The sequence below is a fragment of the Cyprinodon variegatus genome, unplaced genomic scaffold, assembly GCF_000732505.1.
Source record: "Cyprinodon variegatus isolate N-32 unplaced genomic scaffold, C_variegatus-1.0 Scaffold1028, whole genome shotgun sequence".
Classification (NCBI taxonomy): Eukaryota; Metazoa; Chordata; class Actinopteri; order Cyprinodontiformes; family Cyprinodontidae; genus Cyprinodon; species Cyprinodon variegatus.
The window spans coordinates 12,697-30,470 of record NW_015151481.1 but is presented as its reverse complement, the minus strand read 5'-3'; the positions used below and the strand labels follow the sequence as shown (position 1 = coordinate 30,470).

Here is a 17,774-nt window from a genome sequence, read left to right as displayed (position 1 = left end):
TCTCCACCACTGCCCAGCAGCAGTGACGTTGATTGCCGTCTATTTATACTCTGGGAGTCCAGGAGAAAGATCAAGTTTCTGTTATGCTTTATTCCAAGATTCTCAGGTTTAAAGTGAGTTGTGTAAAGCCTGGAAAAGGAAAGCTGAAATGTGAGGTCACAGCTCATTGTTTAGTAACATACACTCCAATGGGATGGAGACAAATTAAAATAAACATACATCATGGTTAACTTTTTAGCTTCTGGCATCATATGATAAACTGACTTTGTTGTATTAAATATTAGATTCAAATGACGTATGTGATTCTAGCCAAAAAAGGGGATTATAACTGGATGGCAGTGGTTTCAACTGTATCGAGTTGAAATTAGTTTAATTATATATCACTACCTTTGAGCTGGACCTGAAATTTTTCTTTGTCACAACAAATAATCGAATGCAACCATTTCATTGCAATTCCTGTGAATCCTATAATATCCTACTAAAAATAGAATAAAATACTAAATATATATTTTCCAAGTAGGCTGAAAACAACACAGAAACACATATCTTTTGATTCTGAATTTTATTCAGGCCTCTCCAAAACACTTCAGCTCTTAAGCAACCATCGGGTAAATCAATATGTTCAGTAAGAAAGGCAGCGTCAGCTCAGAGTCTGACTGTAACGACTCCAGGATTTATAGAGCCGCTGGGTGTGCATTCAGTTTCAGTACATCTGGAATAAATACAAGATCAAAAAATTTAAGTCTTGTGGTTGTAAGACTAAGATGCAATAATGGCTGAAGGAGCCATCTGTTTCATGTCTTTGATCTTCTTTTGAGCTTAAAGGGAAAAAAATTAGGACTCTTTCCTAGACACACAAATTGTCAGTTTTAATCCCTAATAACAGTCTGAAGCGGTCTTATTGACATTCAGCCGAACACATTAGCTCGCGATGCAATTACAGAAAGAAAATGGATGTAGATATACTTCAGGCTTCTGAGTATTAAACAATTTGCTATGAAAGGATGGGAAAACTAAGAAGGCATTCTTAGTTAATAGTTTATAAACTCAGAAGATGGCAATTTACTGAGAATGCATAAGCCTAAGTCAATTGTCTCTTACTCTATAGGATAAGTATGTGCTATTCCAGAAAAAAAAAAAAACTTCTAATTGGAATAAAACAGATTGCGTTGGTTAGACACACCAACAGTTTGTTGCAGCGTGTTTCAATCAAAAACATTATCTCCGTATAAATAATTGTTCTACAGGCTGACAAGGAGTATCACAGTCTTAAGACACCAAAGTTACTAGTCCTCCGATACCGTTAAGTCTTTTTCTTTTATTACTCTTCCTTAGATGTGATTGCTAAACATTTTTTTGCTTTAAATCAGATCAAAGTCAGTAACAGTGTTTGGCACAGGAATCTGAACCTCTTCCCAATATTAAACAGACTTAAGAGTAAAAACTTTCTAGAATGAGAACTGACTTTGTTTTAATAAAAAGATGAACAAAACAAGAATTGAACTATTAACCAAACTACATTTTCATGCATTTTACCTTAATACTTTGATCGAATATTTTAATTGCTGAAGCTCGTATTTCCAAAAAGCCTGAACATAGCGTGATGCTCCTCATTTTAACTAGTCAAAAGTTTAAGTCCCAAGTAAAGTCAAAAGTTTCGCCCAGAGTCCAGATATGAAAGGATTGAGTCAAGTTCCAGGTCCTAAGCTTTGTTTTTTTTTTTAGGCTAGTTTACAAACCATATTAGTAATACCTAATTGGGTATTTATTTGCCAGAAAAGTCTGCAATAACCAGTGGTGCTACTCGGTTTTTACAAACAACAAAAGGAATGTTATGCCTGGACTTAAAAACTGTTTTCTAGCGATTGCTTTTTGAAACACCGGATAAAGAAAGCATGTTTTTTGTAAGGCTAATGTTAAAGTGACACTGTATGTTTTGACCAAATTATAAAAACTGAATATTACAAATTTCTAATAATGAAGTTTAGACTGAATTCTTATGTCACTTTGAATTCAGAACTTTTCGGAATATCTTTAAATTTTTTCAAACTAAAAAAATAAGAAAAAATATCTTTATATTCTTCATGTTTGGCATTTTTTTGTTCTCAAGCCAACATAGACATATGCTAGCTCTAATAATAAAATTCTGGGTGTCATTTTGATCACAGCAGCTCTTTAAGATTCTCTTGTGCAACAAAATTACATGTTTTAGAGTCTGGAAAATGACTATAATATCAGAAACTAATAAAAGCTAACATTGGTTAATATTAGAATGATGAGGGACAAACTTTTACAAAACTAGATGTTTTCTTTAAAAAGTTAACTTTTTTGAGGCCAAAATGCTCCAGTCGAAGTCCAGTGAGAAGTTACTAGCACTGAGTTCTAAGTCCAGGTCAAGTCTTAAGTTTAAAGTCATTACATGTGTGACCAAAGTCTGCAGCCCTACCAGAAATGTTATCAGCTTAACATATTTTTTCTTTTATGAATCACATTAAAATCAAATCCAGATCTGAAGCAGAATACTTCCAGGTGATGTAGGTTTATTGCTATGCTTTGGTCTGACACGCTTGTTAGAACCAGAGGTGGAGATGATAATCAGCAGAGAGGGTTTTGTTAAAGGGGAAGTCAGTGGAGCTCAATGAAAGCCTCCATCTCCTCAGAGATCAGTCCCCTGTAGGGCAGCCTGTGCTTTTCGATCGCACGAGCTGCCAGGCACTGAAGGGTGATGTAGTTCAGCGGGTAGAGTGCAGGGTGGCCGCTGCTGTGCTCGTCCAACAGCTCATAGGCGGTTTTCCTCCGAGCGTTCGTCGCGTCAAAGTGGGCCCCCGCCTTCACAAGCAGAGCCATGATCTCTGGACAGCCATTGTTGGCGGCAATGTGCAGCGGGGTGTTATTGTCGCAGTCCCGCGAATCAACATCTGCGCCGCACTCTAGGAGCAATGCGGCCACCGCATAGGAGGGGAAACGGCCCACTGGGTAGCGGCCCACAGATGTGGTTTCTTTGTCCACGGCCATGTGGAGCGGAGTGAATCCGTTCCGACCTCTGGGGTTGAGCTTGAGCAGCCGGTAGACCGTGTGCTTCTTTTGGTGCTCCTGCTCGGGGCTGCAGTCCAGCTTTTCTAGTAAAAAGATGAGGTGGAGGATGATGGAGAGCGCTTTATTGAATTGAGGGGCTTCTGGGGGGTTCTCTCTCTGTGCCACAGCCCTTTCAACTTCCCTCACACTTTTCCCAAGCACAGTCATCAGATCCTGAAAGGTAATGCGAGTCGACAGGGTGCCTTTAGCCCTGTCCTGAAGAACAAAGGAGAAAAGTTCTGCAAAGGACAGGAAACTGGAGGCGGTCATTGGGCTGAGGGGGTCCAAGTTGCTTTGCTGCATGTCTAAAGCATACTTCCACAGACTGATGCAACGCTCAAAGTTGCCAGAGTCGGCGTACACAGCTCCTCTGTACCGAATGTAATAAGATGTATCTGGGTGGGATGGCCCAAGGATGCGCTCACGAACCAGCAAGGCCTGCATCCTCATTTCATCAGGATCTGTGATTAAAGCCTCCAGCTCCTCTGCAGTGCTCACCTCCTGCGCACAGCCATAAGCAGGGATGGGGGGACCAGGCGGAGGCTTGGAGAGGGAGCCTTCTTTATCACCAGTCTGCCTCAGCTCCATTGCTCTCCTCCAGTATCTCATGGCTCCTAATAGATCACGCTTTTTGTCCACAAACGTCGCCCCCAACAGCTCCAGAGCATCGATGCGCTCCTCTCTGGAAGTGCGAGGCTGGTGAGCCAGATACTCCACAATGTTAGTGTGACCGGTGACACTGGCAGCCAGGAGGGGGGTCATCCCATATCCATCCCTCTCCATGCGGGCGTTGCACTTCAGCAGCATCTTCATTATGTCCAGACTTCCAGATTCAGCGCAGTCATGAAGAGCCGTGTTTCCCTTCACGCTCTTACGGTTCACGTCAGCTCCGCGGTCCAGCAGAAACTTCGCTATCTCTTTGTGGCCCTTGTAGCAGGAGATCATGAGGCAGGTATGGCCGTGGCGGTTCGCGACCTCCATGTCGGCGCTGTGCTCCACTAGATAGCGGACTATCTCTAGGTGGCCGTCGAAGCAAGCTGCTCTGAGCGGGGTGGAATTTGTAAGCGTGGCGTTGTTCACCGAAGCTCCGTGTTTCAGGAGCGTCTTCACCACAGGGAGGTGACCCGCTGCCGAAGCTGCCCACAGCGGCGGAGCTCCCTCGATAGTCTCCCCGTCAAAGTTAACCGAACCTCCGATTTCAACATTAGCTTTACAATGTTCGAGCAGGTAGTCTACCACCTCTAAGTGTCCGTATCGGGATGCTATGAGCAGCACGGTGCTTCCCTGGGTTTTCTCCTCCGCTAAAGCCTCCAGCTCCTCAGGAGTTTTGTTGCTCAGCAACTTCTGGATAAGTTTCAGCTTACCATCTCTGGCCGCGTTAAAAACCGCCACGGTTATATCCATTTTATAGGTTCTGGGCTACAGCACCGCTCACCAACTCCATGCCCATGTACTTATTGAAGAAGTGACGAAACTGGTTTGAAGTGGCAGAGTTCCGTATTCTTAATTTGGACCCAGTTTCTGACACATCTTTCTGCCATTTTGAGGTTACTGTCAAGATGGCGTTCGTGCTCTTTGACAGGTCTCTGTTTACTGGGGGACCTCAGAATTCTGGGTAATGTAGTTTTTAGCTACATAATAAGTAGCGCTGGCTAGTGCGCATGCTATATGTCTAAACTACATTTCCCATGAAGCAGGGAGTAAAATTAACAACAGCTGACGGCCTTCTTTGTTATGGTTGTTGGAACCAGCAATTAGCTTTGTCTCCATCTGACAGTCAGCTGGTGACAAACTCACAAAACAAATAAGTTTTTATAGCAACAATATTAAATAATTAGGCCTGCAAAAAAAAAAAAAAAGAAAAAAAAAATCAGTATTGTTTTCGAATTTTTCTTATTTATTTAATATAATATAATATAATATGATAGAGATTAATTAAAACTGTGCACACAGACATTAAAACCTGTGCTCCAATCCATTTAACCGTAGAGCCCCTAACAGTCCTTCCTGATATACATTTTAGTCATGATAATAAAGCCTTTTTCTACTAGACTGAGATGTAAGTGAACAGCTAACATCTAAAAATGGTTACCAACCCTGCAGGAATTGCCCCTTAACAATAACACAAAAGCTTGAACATAGTTGACCTTAAAAAAGGGAAAATATCCAAAATAAATTTTTACATTTTAAAGAATGTAGAATATGCATTAAAGATTTCATTGACAGTACAATTTGAAAGTTTTAGAAACATCTATTTTTGTATTTTTTTGCCCTTTTTCTTTTCAGTTTAAGGTCTTGTTTACTCTACGGTTTGTATAATTTTGAAATCTAGATTTTCTTTTTAGTATTAGGTGACCTTACCATTGTTTTTACCTATGTAGTTCAGCACTTACATTTATTAAATTTCAAAGAATTTAATGACCTTTAAGAACTTAAACTAAATAAATGAAAAAATTAGGTCACTTAAAATGTCTGACTGGTAGCGCATAATGTGTTTTTGAATGTACAATATTTTAAATGAATACAAAAATATCAAAATAAGTTTAGAGACATTTTGATATATACATATATTTCAAAACGGATAACAAAAAAAGAAAAACATGCAGCAGTCCTCTTTTAGACAGCTGCCCAGCAATATGTGTGGGAGGGGTTCTGATGTAACTCTATGCTCATTTGAGCTGGAGAGCACTCTGGCTACTCCGGCATTTTTTTCAGGTATCTTATCAAAATAACTTCAAGCATTAGTAACATCATGACAGAAGCATTTAACGACTTTTGAAACATCCAGACCAAATCAAACTTAAGGTTAAAGGTTTATTGATGCTTTTATGTATTTTTGTCTTTCTTTTGTGTAGCAATAATGAAATGCACACAATTAGGACATTTTTTATATATAGATACTGATAAGAGCAATAATTGGCTTTCCGTAATAAAGCCCAATTTATTTTGCTTCCAGCCTCATTTTAATATTTAATTTTGGACCCTTCGAAATTTAATATCTTATGTGATACTTTGGTATTAAATTATAGCCACACATTGACTAATGTGTTTTATTAAGCTGCAATAAAAATAGAAATAAAAAAACTACACTGCATACTTCCATTCCAGAGCAAAACATACTATGGTGTGAAGTGCTTCACAAGGTTGGAGCAGCTAATAATGTTCTTTTGGAATATCACATCTTAGCTAGGAGCATGCTTGATATGATGAAAACATGTAATATTTAAGAAAACATTTTATAGCTAAAAATATAAATAGGAAAAATAATGATAGAGAGGGAAGGGAAAGCAAAAGCAGAAAAAACAAAGTAAAAGTACAAAGCATAGGAAGAAACCTCAGCTCTCAGTTAAGAGAGGTAATATGAGATAGGTTACACATTGTGCTTGACCAGGTTATCCTTGTTTTGAATTTGAGTTTTTATTGGAAGGATCCCCATTAGCTACAGCTATGCTGCAGCTATTCTTCCTGGGGTCCTTAAAAATATATACATTAAAAATGAAAGGGAAAGAAAATACACAAACACATATACAAACACATATACAATATATACACATATCAACATACATTTGTGCCCTCATGCGGGCATCAAATATACACAAATATAAAAACACATTCTACACTTAAACCTGTAAACATACCAACACATATACATACATATTCGCACACAAATATAAATAAATATAACATTCAATTATATTATTTTGATAGATGCTGTTTTACATATAATTTAAATGTATTGACATTATTAGCAAGCAGGTTATGTTTTGGCAGATTATTCCACTCATTCATACCTCTAAACACAACAGTATTTTTTATGGCATTTGTTCTCACTATGGGTAAAGTGAAATTTCCTTTAGTTGCATGTCTAGTACTGTAGTGGTGATTTTCTATACTGAAAGAAAGATGCTTGAACAAAACAGAAGGACATTTTGAATTAGAAATATTTCTTATGAAAAATTAATGAATACAACAATCTGTCTTCGACCAACAACCAGTTAAGATCTTTGTGCATTAATATTATATTTCTCCTGTAGCTGCACCTGAGTGCTAGATGAGCAGCTCTATTCTGTATAAGTTGAAGTTTATTCATATATTCCTCAGTGGTGTTTGACCAAACTGCTTTGCAATAGTCGAGGTATGTCAAAATTAGTGCTTTAATCGCATAATTCCTATAAGTATTAGTGAAAATGGTGATAAAAATTAACAGTCTATGGATTTTCGATGGATCGGGACCATTTTCACTAATACTTAATGTAGCACTTTCATCAGTATCGGCACTGATACAGATATTAATATCGGTTTGGTGCATGTATTGAAGAGGAGCATTGTATTTCAAAGTAGGCCAGTTGCCCATGGTAACTCTGGAGGAGAGCGACAGTGGCGTTGGATGTAGGCGTTTGCCCTGAAATCGAAGGGTTGACGGTTCAAGCCCCGACTCCGACTTTCAGTGTTGTTGTGTCCTTGGGCAAGACACTTCACCTGCATTGTCTCCTGATGGTGGTCAGAGTTCCCGGGGCGCCAGTGTACGGCAGCCCTGCTTCTGTCAGTGAGCCCCAGGGCAGCTGTGGCTACCATGTAGCTTGTCACCATGAGTGTGTGCGTGAATGGGTGAATGAATGTAGTGTAAAGCGCTTTGGTCAAGTCTGCTGTCTTGAATAAAGGCGCTATATAAGTACATGCCATTTACCATTTGTAAGAGAGAGAGAGGAAGAACAAAACCTAAAGGAAATCATGTTTTCTGTTTGTCACATTATTCCAAAAAGGAAGAAATTAAATATGATAAACAAACTCCTTTGTGTTAGTCTAATACCAAATAATCCTCTACAAGAACATCATATATATTTATTGATTTAGTTGTTTAGAGTTTGTTTATTTATGCCATTTATTTTGTGTAGCTTCTCCCCTGCAGTCTTTGGCTGAGAGCTGGAGGGGTTGCTATCCATTAGGACTGCACTTAAAAGCAGACAGAAACAGGAAGGACAAACAACCATACATCCACACATGCTTTCATGACTTATGGGGATATTACATTGACTTACATTCATTTTATATGACCTTGCCCAAACCCTTACCATTGCCAAAATATACCTAATCCTACAGTAGTCTGAACTGGATTCACACCTTAGTCCTAAACCTAACCACAGCTCAAAGAAGAGAACTTTATCGTATGGAGACCACGTTTTTGGTCCCCATAAGGACATATGGCTGACTGTGACAGTGTAAATGGATTACAGTGCACACACCATGAAACACAGACGATGTGTGCCTCATATGAACTGAATGAACATGCAAATCCTATTCTAATCCATGACTTTCTCACTGGTGCTTTGTTAGCTCCTAATTGTAGGTTTCACAACAAAAACTCAGAAACAAAAACATGCCTGTGTCTGATTAATTAGACAAAAACCCTTCGAGTCGTTTTCAGCAGGATGTTTGAGTTTAAGATCTCAGTTGTATTTTGCATCACAAAAACTGTGAACTACAGAGACAAAAATAATGATTACATTTTCCAGTTTTATCCCTTTGCTTGCGAGATCTGTGAGAAATTAAGCTGTCCTGAATGGGTGCTTCTTGAGACTTATGCCTGTACTTCAGAAGTTAATAGAGTTGGTGAAACATCACCCTCTGGGGCACAAGCCTGATTGTACTCTGAAATTCCCTTTTTCTTAATGTGATTTCTTTTCTCTCTTTCCCAGGGTTGTAGTGTCTTTTGGGGTTTAAAGTGTCCCCATGTCCATTAACATCGAGCTAGGCAAATAAAATGTCTTTATTACTTATCAATATTGCAGAGCTCTCAGAATGTCAGTTTGCTCCTTCACCAGCAGAGGACGTATAACACCCACATTAGGATGATTCTCCTTATTGCTCTGCACATTTTATCCAGTATACACATGTTGTGTGGGAAAAAATTGATTTCTGTATATGAACTCTAATGATGAGGACATCAGTCTACAAAGATCAGTTATTGTAGAACTAGGATGCTCTAGATTGCCACCCTTATCATCTATTTAAAACTCACTGGAGAAATGCTTGAATCGGATGTGTGATTTTAAAATTAAACAGGGATTTTGAGTGCTCTCAGAGACAATATTGTTTGCAGATAACCACAAAAATGCTCCACGCATGACACCCAGCTTTTGTACGTCTCAAAGGATGCAGCCTCTGAGCTGTTTGCGAATACAGGAAGCTTTTGTTGGAACAAAGCAGGCTTTTAACCATTGTTATTGCCTTTTATTGGTCCACAGAAATGACTAAAAGAGAATCCTCCGAAGACAAATATGCAGATTGGAATAAATATTACCTTGCCATTTTCTTTTGTGTGTGTTTTTTATTGGTTCTGAAATAAATCACATTGCATCAGTCATATTTGCAATACAAGTCAATCAAATGTAGTCTGTCATGAACACAGAGGCATTTTTTAATTGCAGAGCGACATGCAAAACTTTTGTACGCAATATTAAGATTTATTACAAAAATACAACTTCAAGTTACCCAAATCAGCTGAGAAGAGCTACATCAGAGAGGGACGTCACCTTTTGGAAATCAAGAAAAATACACAAATACCGCTCTGCCATTCACAATGCTCACATACCAGCAAGCAAAGTAAGACTGCATGACTTTGTTAAACTTAACTACTCATGACAACAGAGAGTCTGTCGACATACACAGCACAGTGGGCAAGATGCAGCTCCCTTGTCATCAGTATGCTGCTTGTTGCCCAGTATCCGGTAAGGTGGGATGAAAAGGTCGGCAGAGGGGAGGCGAGCCGCTAGCTTTCACCTCAGCATTGACAAGGCCTCCCTAGAGGTTTGCGAGCAGCTCACTGAGCAGCACCTCCCTCTCTCCAAGAAGCACGTCTCTCTTCAGACTGGTTCCTTTGTTCACAACCTTTATCTTCATGGCCAGACTCTTCACTTGTGCTTGGGGCAGTGCATCAAAAAAAAAGTCCTCATTGAACACCGGGTTCCTGCTGTTCTTGATGATGGTGCTCCTTTGTTTCTGCTGCTTTCCTGGGTTCAGGTAGAGCGCCACACAGCAGTTAATGCTTTTCAGGTCCGTCTGACGGTTGTAAAGGGCCTCGGCGGCGAGTACACGCACCCTCAGGCGGGAAGCCTCAGGGTCATAGTGGGTGCTAAGCCTCAGGGTCCCCCCTTTGTGGAGGTTGATAGTGTGCTCACGCTGCAGTAGATCTGAGGCTGCACCCCTGGAAGTGCCTGCTTTGGCTCCACGAAAGGCTGGAGATGGGGGGCAGCGCGTGCGACGGCGCTGCATGTTGGGGCTGTTGTCGGCCGAACTGCATTCGTCAGTGGAGAGAGAACTGTGGCGTGCCAGGGAACGTCTTGCACGAGATACCTATAGGGAAAGTTAAAAAGCAGCATGTGAATATACTATAGGATTTGCTGCAAACTTCATATCATCTAGCTTAAGAAAAAAAAGGAAGTGATCACCTTTGCCTGTGTTTCCTGGGTAATAGATCTAAGAAGGGAGGCAGACCTGGAGAGGAGGGGGGAGTTAAATGGGGAGGACTCAGCGGAAGAACAGGTGTCACTCTCTCCTCCACTGAAGTAGCGGTAAGGATTGGGGTCAGCCGGGGCCAGCAGAGTCCCCCCTTGGGAGCGCCTCTGGGAGTTTGGAGAGGTGAGGGGGCTGCTGGGATCACTGTGAAACAGGCTCTCCTTGCGTCTAGTGTGAGGAGACTCCACCAAAGTGGAGAAGCCGTAGGAGGTCTGAGCCTTGGGGACGTATGGAAGGGACATTGCAGTCTGTGACTGGGGGTCAGCATTGGTGTTGACTTCGGCACTGAGCCTGTCAGTGACACCGGTGCCCGGCTCATCCGCACTTTCTATCTGGATGATGTGACGGTTGGCAGACTTTTGCAGGTTGCGGGAGAACATGCGAGGGCTGCAGATGTTCTTGCTGCTCCGAGCTCGTGGGCTCTGGCTACAGATGGCATGGTCAGAGGAGGAGGGTCTCAGGTTGGCACGGTGCTTGGGCTCTGGGCTGGTGGATTCCTCAGGGGGACAGCAGATAAGTTTGGGTGGGATGAAAAAATCAGGGATCCTTTCGGGAGTGAGCACATTGGCATAAACAGCAACGGGAATGGCCTCTGCTGTCTGCGGGGGCTGGGAATGTGTCCCACTGCTCTCAACAGAGCTGCGGAGCTTCTCCAGCAACCACATGCCCACTCAGACGCCTCAGCTCACAGCTGAGTGAAACACAAAAAAGACGTCAAATAAACAAACAGCTGAAAAAAAGTATCTATTTGTTTTATTCAAAATTAAATATATATACATATATATGCAACCGCTTTTGGCATTTACTCATATTTAGTTACTTTAACACAATTGTTTATTTACCTGCCCTGCTAACATGAAGCAATTGTGTTAAAGAAACTCAATATGATTAAATAAATGCCAAAAAACGGTTGCATTACTTTTTTCAGTATATATATATATATATATATATATATATATATATATATATATATATATATATATATATATATATATATATATACTCAAACAATATGAGTATAGGTTAACAAAGAATATATAATACATATGGATTTTTAAGAATCCATATGAAAGAATAATGACCTAAAATATAAAATATCAGTATATATATCAAAATATACATCGATATAAGTAGTTCATTATTGCAATCTTTAAATAAAAACAAAAAATTATGAATATTATGAACCGAATTAACTCTACAGCAAACAGAATCCGTCAACAGCACATCAAAAAGCAACACATTTAAGAACAATAAACTTAACATGATCAAAGTATTCATCTCCATTAACTACAATAATAACTGTAGTTATTTCGTAGTTTGCTTTTTTTGTGTTTTTTTTCTTTCTGGTAAACTGTTTTAGCAGCTCGAATATTTATTAGACTTCAGAAATGAGGTATTGGGAAAAAACAAACCATTTCCTGTCTAAATAACTTTTCCTCCACCTAAGTATATAATTGTTGTACTTTAGATTTCAAACTAACCCACCTGTTGCTGTGAACTCTATTTCCTCTCCTGACGAAGAAGAAAAAAAGCAGAATCCGTTGCAAACTCTCTAAGCTCTTGGTGCGTAAAACCGTCTGGATGAAACGCGCTCCTCAGCGCTCCTCGGCGGGAAGGGGGGGCTTCCAGATCAGACAGCCTCTCTTTATACCGCGGGGTCCTTGACTTGTGAGCCAATGAGGAGGTTGTGAAGCCTTCCCATACCATTAACCATAAAACTGTTGTCAGCGCAGGCACGCGCTGGAAAAAAAGAGGGAAAAAAGGAGGAGAGCTTCAGCTGTTTTCTTGTCTCCCATAAACTGCTCCCAGATTTCTACCTCGATGATTTAGAGCAGAAACTTGTTGATTGGACTTGATGTCCTTTTTTTTCGTTCAAGAGTACAATTTTCCACTTGAGGGAACCAGAAAACACACAACATTGTAAGACTTGCTTTTAAACTGACAATTATGTGAAGAACAATATGTTTCTTCTTACTATAAGCATTTATATTTACACATAATTGTTTTATTTCTTTAAGTGCGAACATGGTGACAAAGAATGTAGGAAAATAAAATCACAACTGCGGCGTAAAGAGTATTAAACCAAGGATAAAAACACAGATCTTTTCTCTACAAGTCAAAACAATGAAGTCATCACTGGAAAAAGTATAACCTTGCTCTAACTAAAAAAAAAAATGATGTCCAGATATCACATCTAAAATATTTGACTTCACAAAATCTGAATTAAGTCGCTTGTTATGACCTGATAATATTATGTTGATGTAAACAATAAAACCGCACTTCACACAACTTAAAGTCTTTGCCCTGCTCCAAATGATTTTCTTAACATTTCAGCTGATGAACCAAACTAATATATTGACATTGGACCAACCTAATATACTTACTTTTAACTAAATTAACAAGAATTAGTGTTTGTATAGAAACCAGTTAATTTAAATATACCCAAATTATATTTTTCGCATGTGAGAATTTAGACAAGCCAATCAACCTATCAATCATGTTTTTGGATTGTGGGAGGAAGCTGGAGTACCTGGAGAGAACCCACGCATGCTCAGGGAGAACATGCAAACTCCATGCAGAAAGATCCTGGGCCGGGATTCGAACCCGCAACCTTCTTGCTGCAAGGCAGAAGTGCTCGCTAGGACTTGGACTTGATTAAGCCCTGAGACTGCATGCAAAGCGCAGTTCACAGTTGACTCAAAAAAATAAAAAATAAAAAATAAAAATTAACTGCAGGCCATGAATACATATATACGTATTGAGAGAAATCAAAAACTTTGTTTTGGATCCTTTCTACGTGTATTTAGTTCAGGTTAAATCAAACTTGATGTCTCAAAATCCAAAAAGAATGATTTCCATAAATAAATCAATTATTTTATCTAGAGTGAAAAACATTAGTTTGTTACATGTTACAATTTTTTCAGTGATGAATACATGACGGCAAGGTAAAAAAAAGTAAAAATCCGTCTTAAAAAGGCAACACAGTACATATTGTTTTTCCTCAGATTCACAGTTACTATATGCCCTGGATTTTATGGTCTATAACTTAAAATCCCAATAAGATATTCTACCCTTAATGTCTTTTCTATGCTCTGTAAATCAACCCAGATTTGCATACTACTTCAATCAGTTTGGTAATCTGTCAGAGCAGCTTTGTAGCAGAGACAGAATGACACAATATGTCTGTTAAAGTCTCTACAGTTGTCTTCAGATAGTCATGTTTTCATAAAATCAGGCAGTTTATCCATAAATCTTCTCGTCGCTGTCATGCTGCTGACTTTGATACACAGCTAGAGTGGGTCCCACATGAGCACTCAGCTTTCCACACCCTGCTGTTCTCCTTACTGAAAAACTCTGACAAACACCTGTAGCAAAAGTTTTCCTCTATAGTTTGGATGCGAGCTCTGGAACAGTCCCCCTGCTGATCTAAAGGTAATGCAGCAAAAGCCTTTTTCTTTTCTTTTCTTTTTTTTTTTTTGGTTTTGTATAAATGTTAGAGCTGCAACAGCCTGTCACTGAAAAAAATGGGAAACAACTCTACATTCTGTTACAAAAAAAAACGTATTTAAATTGATTACTATGTTAAATAACAACAAGAAAAATGTGTCCAACCAGGGGCACCTGCAGAAAGTTTTGTGGTCAGTTTGGGGGCAATTTACAATTTTGAAATGACACACAGATGTAGGCTTTTAGACTTCGACAACTTTTATTGTCATTTTGTATACACAGAGTGTATTCTAAACGAAAGTTAATTTTGTGCAGCTTTCCAGACGGCAAATGAACATTTCCATTCCATAAAGTGCAGCAGTGATGAAATATAAACAGTGTGGGAGAAAAAAAACATGGTGCGCATTGTTATGGAAGTTGAGAGCATTAATATATATGGTGCAAATATGCAATATTTTTGGTTTGGTGTTATTAGTGTGATGCAGAGTCTGTTAGAGTTTTTCAACAGTTCAGCTGTCTGATGGCGGTGGGGAAGAAACTGTTTTGGAATCAGCTGGACCTGCATTGAATGCTGCGAAGCCTCCTCCCAGATGGCAGCAGGGAGAGCAGTCCATGGTGGGGGTGTGAGGGGTCATTGATATTTTTTACGGGCTTTGGACATGCAGCGCTGGGATAAAATATCTTTTTTAACCAAAGTAATAATATTCTAATTGTTTTGATATGATTTATAAGACTTTCCTGAAATTGTTTTTCTCCTTTTTTACAGTCATTTTCAGAATGACTGTCAAAACTTTATGCTCTGCCAAAAACACCCCAAAAGCAAATAAAACAACCACACGTGGTAATGAATTTTATTTCAATGTCTTCATTCTTCAACCAGCTTCTGTTTGGAGCAAGCCAGAAATGTATTCAACCCACAGCCTGTTTTGTCAGGTGTTAAACACGGAGGTGGATCTGTCATGGTAGGAGCAGCCATCTCGTAGGAGTAATTTGGACCAGTCAGTGTTCCACAAAAGATTTTAACATGGCCAAAAAATGTGAAAACAACCTACAGAACAATGATTTAACAATTATTGTCTAAAATTCCCCTGTCCCAAAGCCAGTGATAGTCATTGTGCATTCAGAATGAATGGATTATAGAACGACAGTGCTAAAAGTTTTTATTTCCTTGTATCACAGTAGGTCTCCATATGTGTTATTAGTCTGCAGTAGTTGTTCTTTGCACAATCAGCTTAAGACTTTTCTAAATTTAATGTATGAATATGGATTCTGTATAATCCACCAAATAATTGATATGAATGATTCACTTTAGCAGTTCATAATTTGCGATTTTTTAAATTACATTTACATCCTTCGCACATTTCTTAATAAAACTACCTTTAACAGCAGCTCAAGTGTTTAGGAGGGGGTGACTGTAAAGGGAACTCCAGCTCCTTTAGTTTCTTCTGTACCGCTTGGAAAAACAGTCTAGCAACAAGTATTGAAAAGCAAGCAAGACTAGATAATATTCTTCTTATTAACTTATGATGTTTAATAAAATAAAACAAAAATAAGAGAACATCCACATTCTTATAATAGAAACATGGTCAAAAACTGTGTTGCCTCCACCATATCTGTTTTCCCCTCTGTTCTTACCTACAGTACGTACAAGTAAACAAAAACAAACATGTATAGAATTACAGCATGCAGGAAGCCCCAAAATATGCATTATAAATTGCATTTCTATATTCTGTGATTTTAATATTAGAGTTTGTAAACTTAAGTTATAAAGACCAAAGCTGTGACTTTGAGATTTTCAATCTCTGTGCATTTTTTTTGTCAAAGATATGTTTTGATTATGAATTTGTGATGTTTACAAATCAGAGCTTCATTTATAGCTCATAGAAATTTCTTCATGTTATGATAATAATGAGGACGTCATGGATGCCTCTCAAATTAAATTTTTTTATCAAATCACTCAGGGTTATTTTAGAACATGATAAAGTTAACTTATCTCAGGCATCTATTACTCTCTCTTACTGCGACCCTAGCTGTGACGTTACACAGGTGCTGCAGCAAAATGAAACCATTTCCTGTTCTGTTCATTCACAAACTCCACATTTCCTCCTCACATTTCACTTTACTGTATTATCTTGTATTTCATAGCATTCCTAGCCAAATGTTGAAAGCAGAGGATTTAAATGTAGATGATGTAAATTATTTTGAACACAGTATCCAGTAATTTAAATTAGTTTGCAATCCAGTGAGGAGAAGAAAGTCCTTTAAACTTGATCCAGTGCAGTATACTGTATAGTGAAGAAGCGAGCGATATTAACAGATAACGTAACACAAGTTAAGTCATTCCGAATTTAAAAAAGAAAAAGATACTTTTCAGTAATAACCTACCTAATATCTTTTTACACACTAACTTGGGGAAAATGACTTGTGAGGACCTAATGAAAAATGTGGACTTTTGCTTCTGCTTCTTTTCAAACAAACAAGAAGAAACAAGAAAGCTTTTAGTTTTTTAGTATTTTTGTTTTATATTTCTCAATAACTATATTGATATTACAAATTTTAAATTCAACAAGTTTATGGTTCTTAAAAAATATAAACAATAATGTATTTTAGGGGGTTTCCCTTATTTAACAATGTGAGTTTTTTGCTTCTATATTACTCAGAGTTTAATAATAGCAAAGATGTTGCTTTTGTTCATTTGATTCTTAATGTCAGTTTCAGAGTTTTTAAGCCTAACTTTATTTCTTAGGCACTATGAAGAACTGAACTTGTGTGGCAATTGCCCTGTTTTATTAAGAAGTGGCTCTCTTTGTGGGGAGAAGAAACTCAGCACTGCATTTTGAGATTATGTAAAAATCTATAAAACATTGATTTTTGGAAATTGTATATCCGTACTTGAACAGAGTTACTTCCTTTTTCTTAAAAATTTAAATATGAAAATGTACAGGTAGGTCTTGTGGTTTTATTTCATATTTATCTAAAAGTGGAGTTCTCCAAAAGTTTGTTTAAGAATGTGACCAAAAATGTTGTATATTACCACTAAATGTACCTAATAATTCAGAGATATCTGAATAAGATAATTAAGCCAGTTGTTGCTGTTTAATTTTAGACTAGTTACTGATTTTAAACTTCAAATCCACATAATACATCGACATAGAAGCAAAATCCATATCATGGACAAAGGTAAGAATCAATATTGCATTAAACCGAAACAGTTCATTAAAACATAATTCATACAAATAATTGTGGAGCTGTAAACAGTATAAAGAATATATAATACTGCAAACAGTTCAATATCTAAAAAATAGGACATAAAGATGCTTGAAAGTGGTGCAAAAATGATTTAAAATATTTAAATACAATATTGTGTGGTTGGATGTGTGGGAAGCTGAGAGATTAAACCCTATTTATCAGTCTTATGGCCTGTGGGAAGAAAGTGTTGCACATTTTGTGTGTCTTTGCTCTAATGGAGCGATATCTCTTGCCAGATGGCAGAAGATCAAACAATCCAGGAGTTGGATACGGTCCATGAGCACAATGGCAATTATGTTTTTTTTTTTTTTTTATACTTTTGTTCTGTAAGGTGCTGTTTATTTGCTAATTGTTGATGATATGTATTGTTGTTAAGTAACTACAGTTCAGTTGTTTTAAAGATTGGACAGTGCTTTAATTCAGTCAGTTTAGCTTTAAAGTTACTGGAATTGGAGTTTACAGCCGGCGTAACTTTCCCAGCATTAGAA

At 38.3% G+C, this 17,774-nt stretch overlaps 2 protein-coding genes across 2 annotated transcripts; both read right to left on the bottom strand.

The window, feature by feature from the left end:
• Positions 1-560: 560 nt before the first annotated feature.
• Positions 561-4,645, bottom strand: LOC107100919 (protein fem-1 homolog A-like). The gene has a single exon (XM_015399598.1). It carries the CDS (start codon positions 4,477-4,479, stop codon positions 2,626-2,628), a length of 1,854 nt encoding a protein of 617 aa, XP_015255084.1. The 5' UTR covers positions 4,480-4,645; the 3' UTR covers positions 561-2,625.
• A 4,766-nt stretch (positions 4,646-9,411) lies between these two features.
• LOC107100918 (C2 calcium-dependent domain-containing protein 4C-like) lies at positions 9,412-12,201 on the bottom strand. Its single transcript, XM_015399597.1, has 3 exons — positions 12,076-12,201; positions 10,524-11,281; positions 9,412-10,428 (listed from the first exon to the last, which is right to left on the bottom strand). The coding sequence occupies exons 2-3, from the start codon at positions 11,253-11,255 to the stop codon at positions 9,877-9,879; spliced, it is 1,284 nt and encodes a 427-aa protein (XP_015255083.1). The 5' UTR covers positions 11,256-11,281; positions 12,076-12,201; the 3' UTR covers positions 9,412-9,876.
• Positions 12,202-17,774: the final 5,573 nt, after the last annotated feature.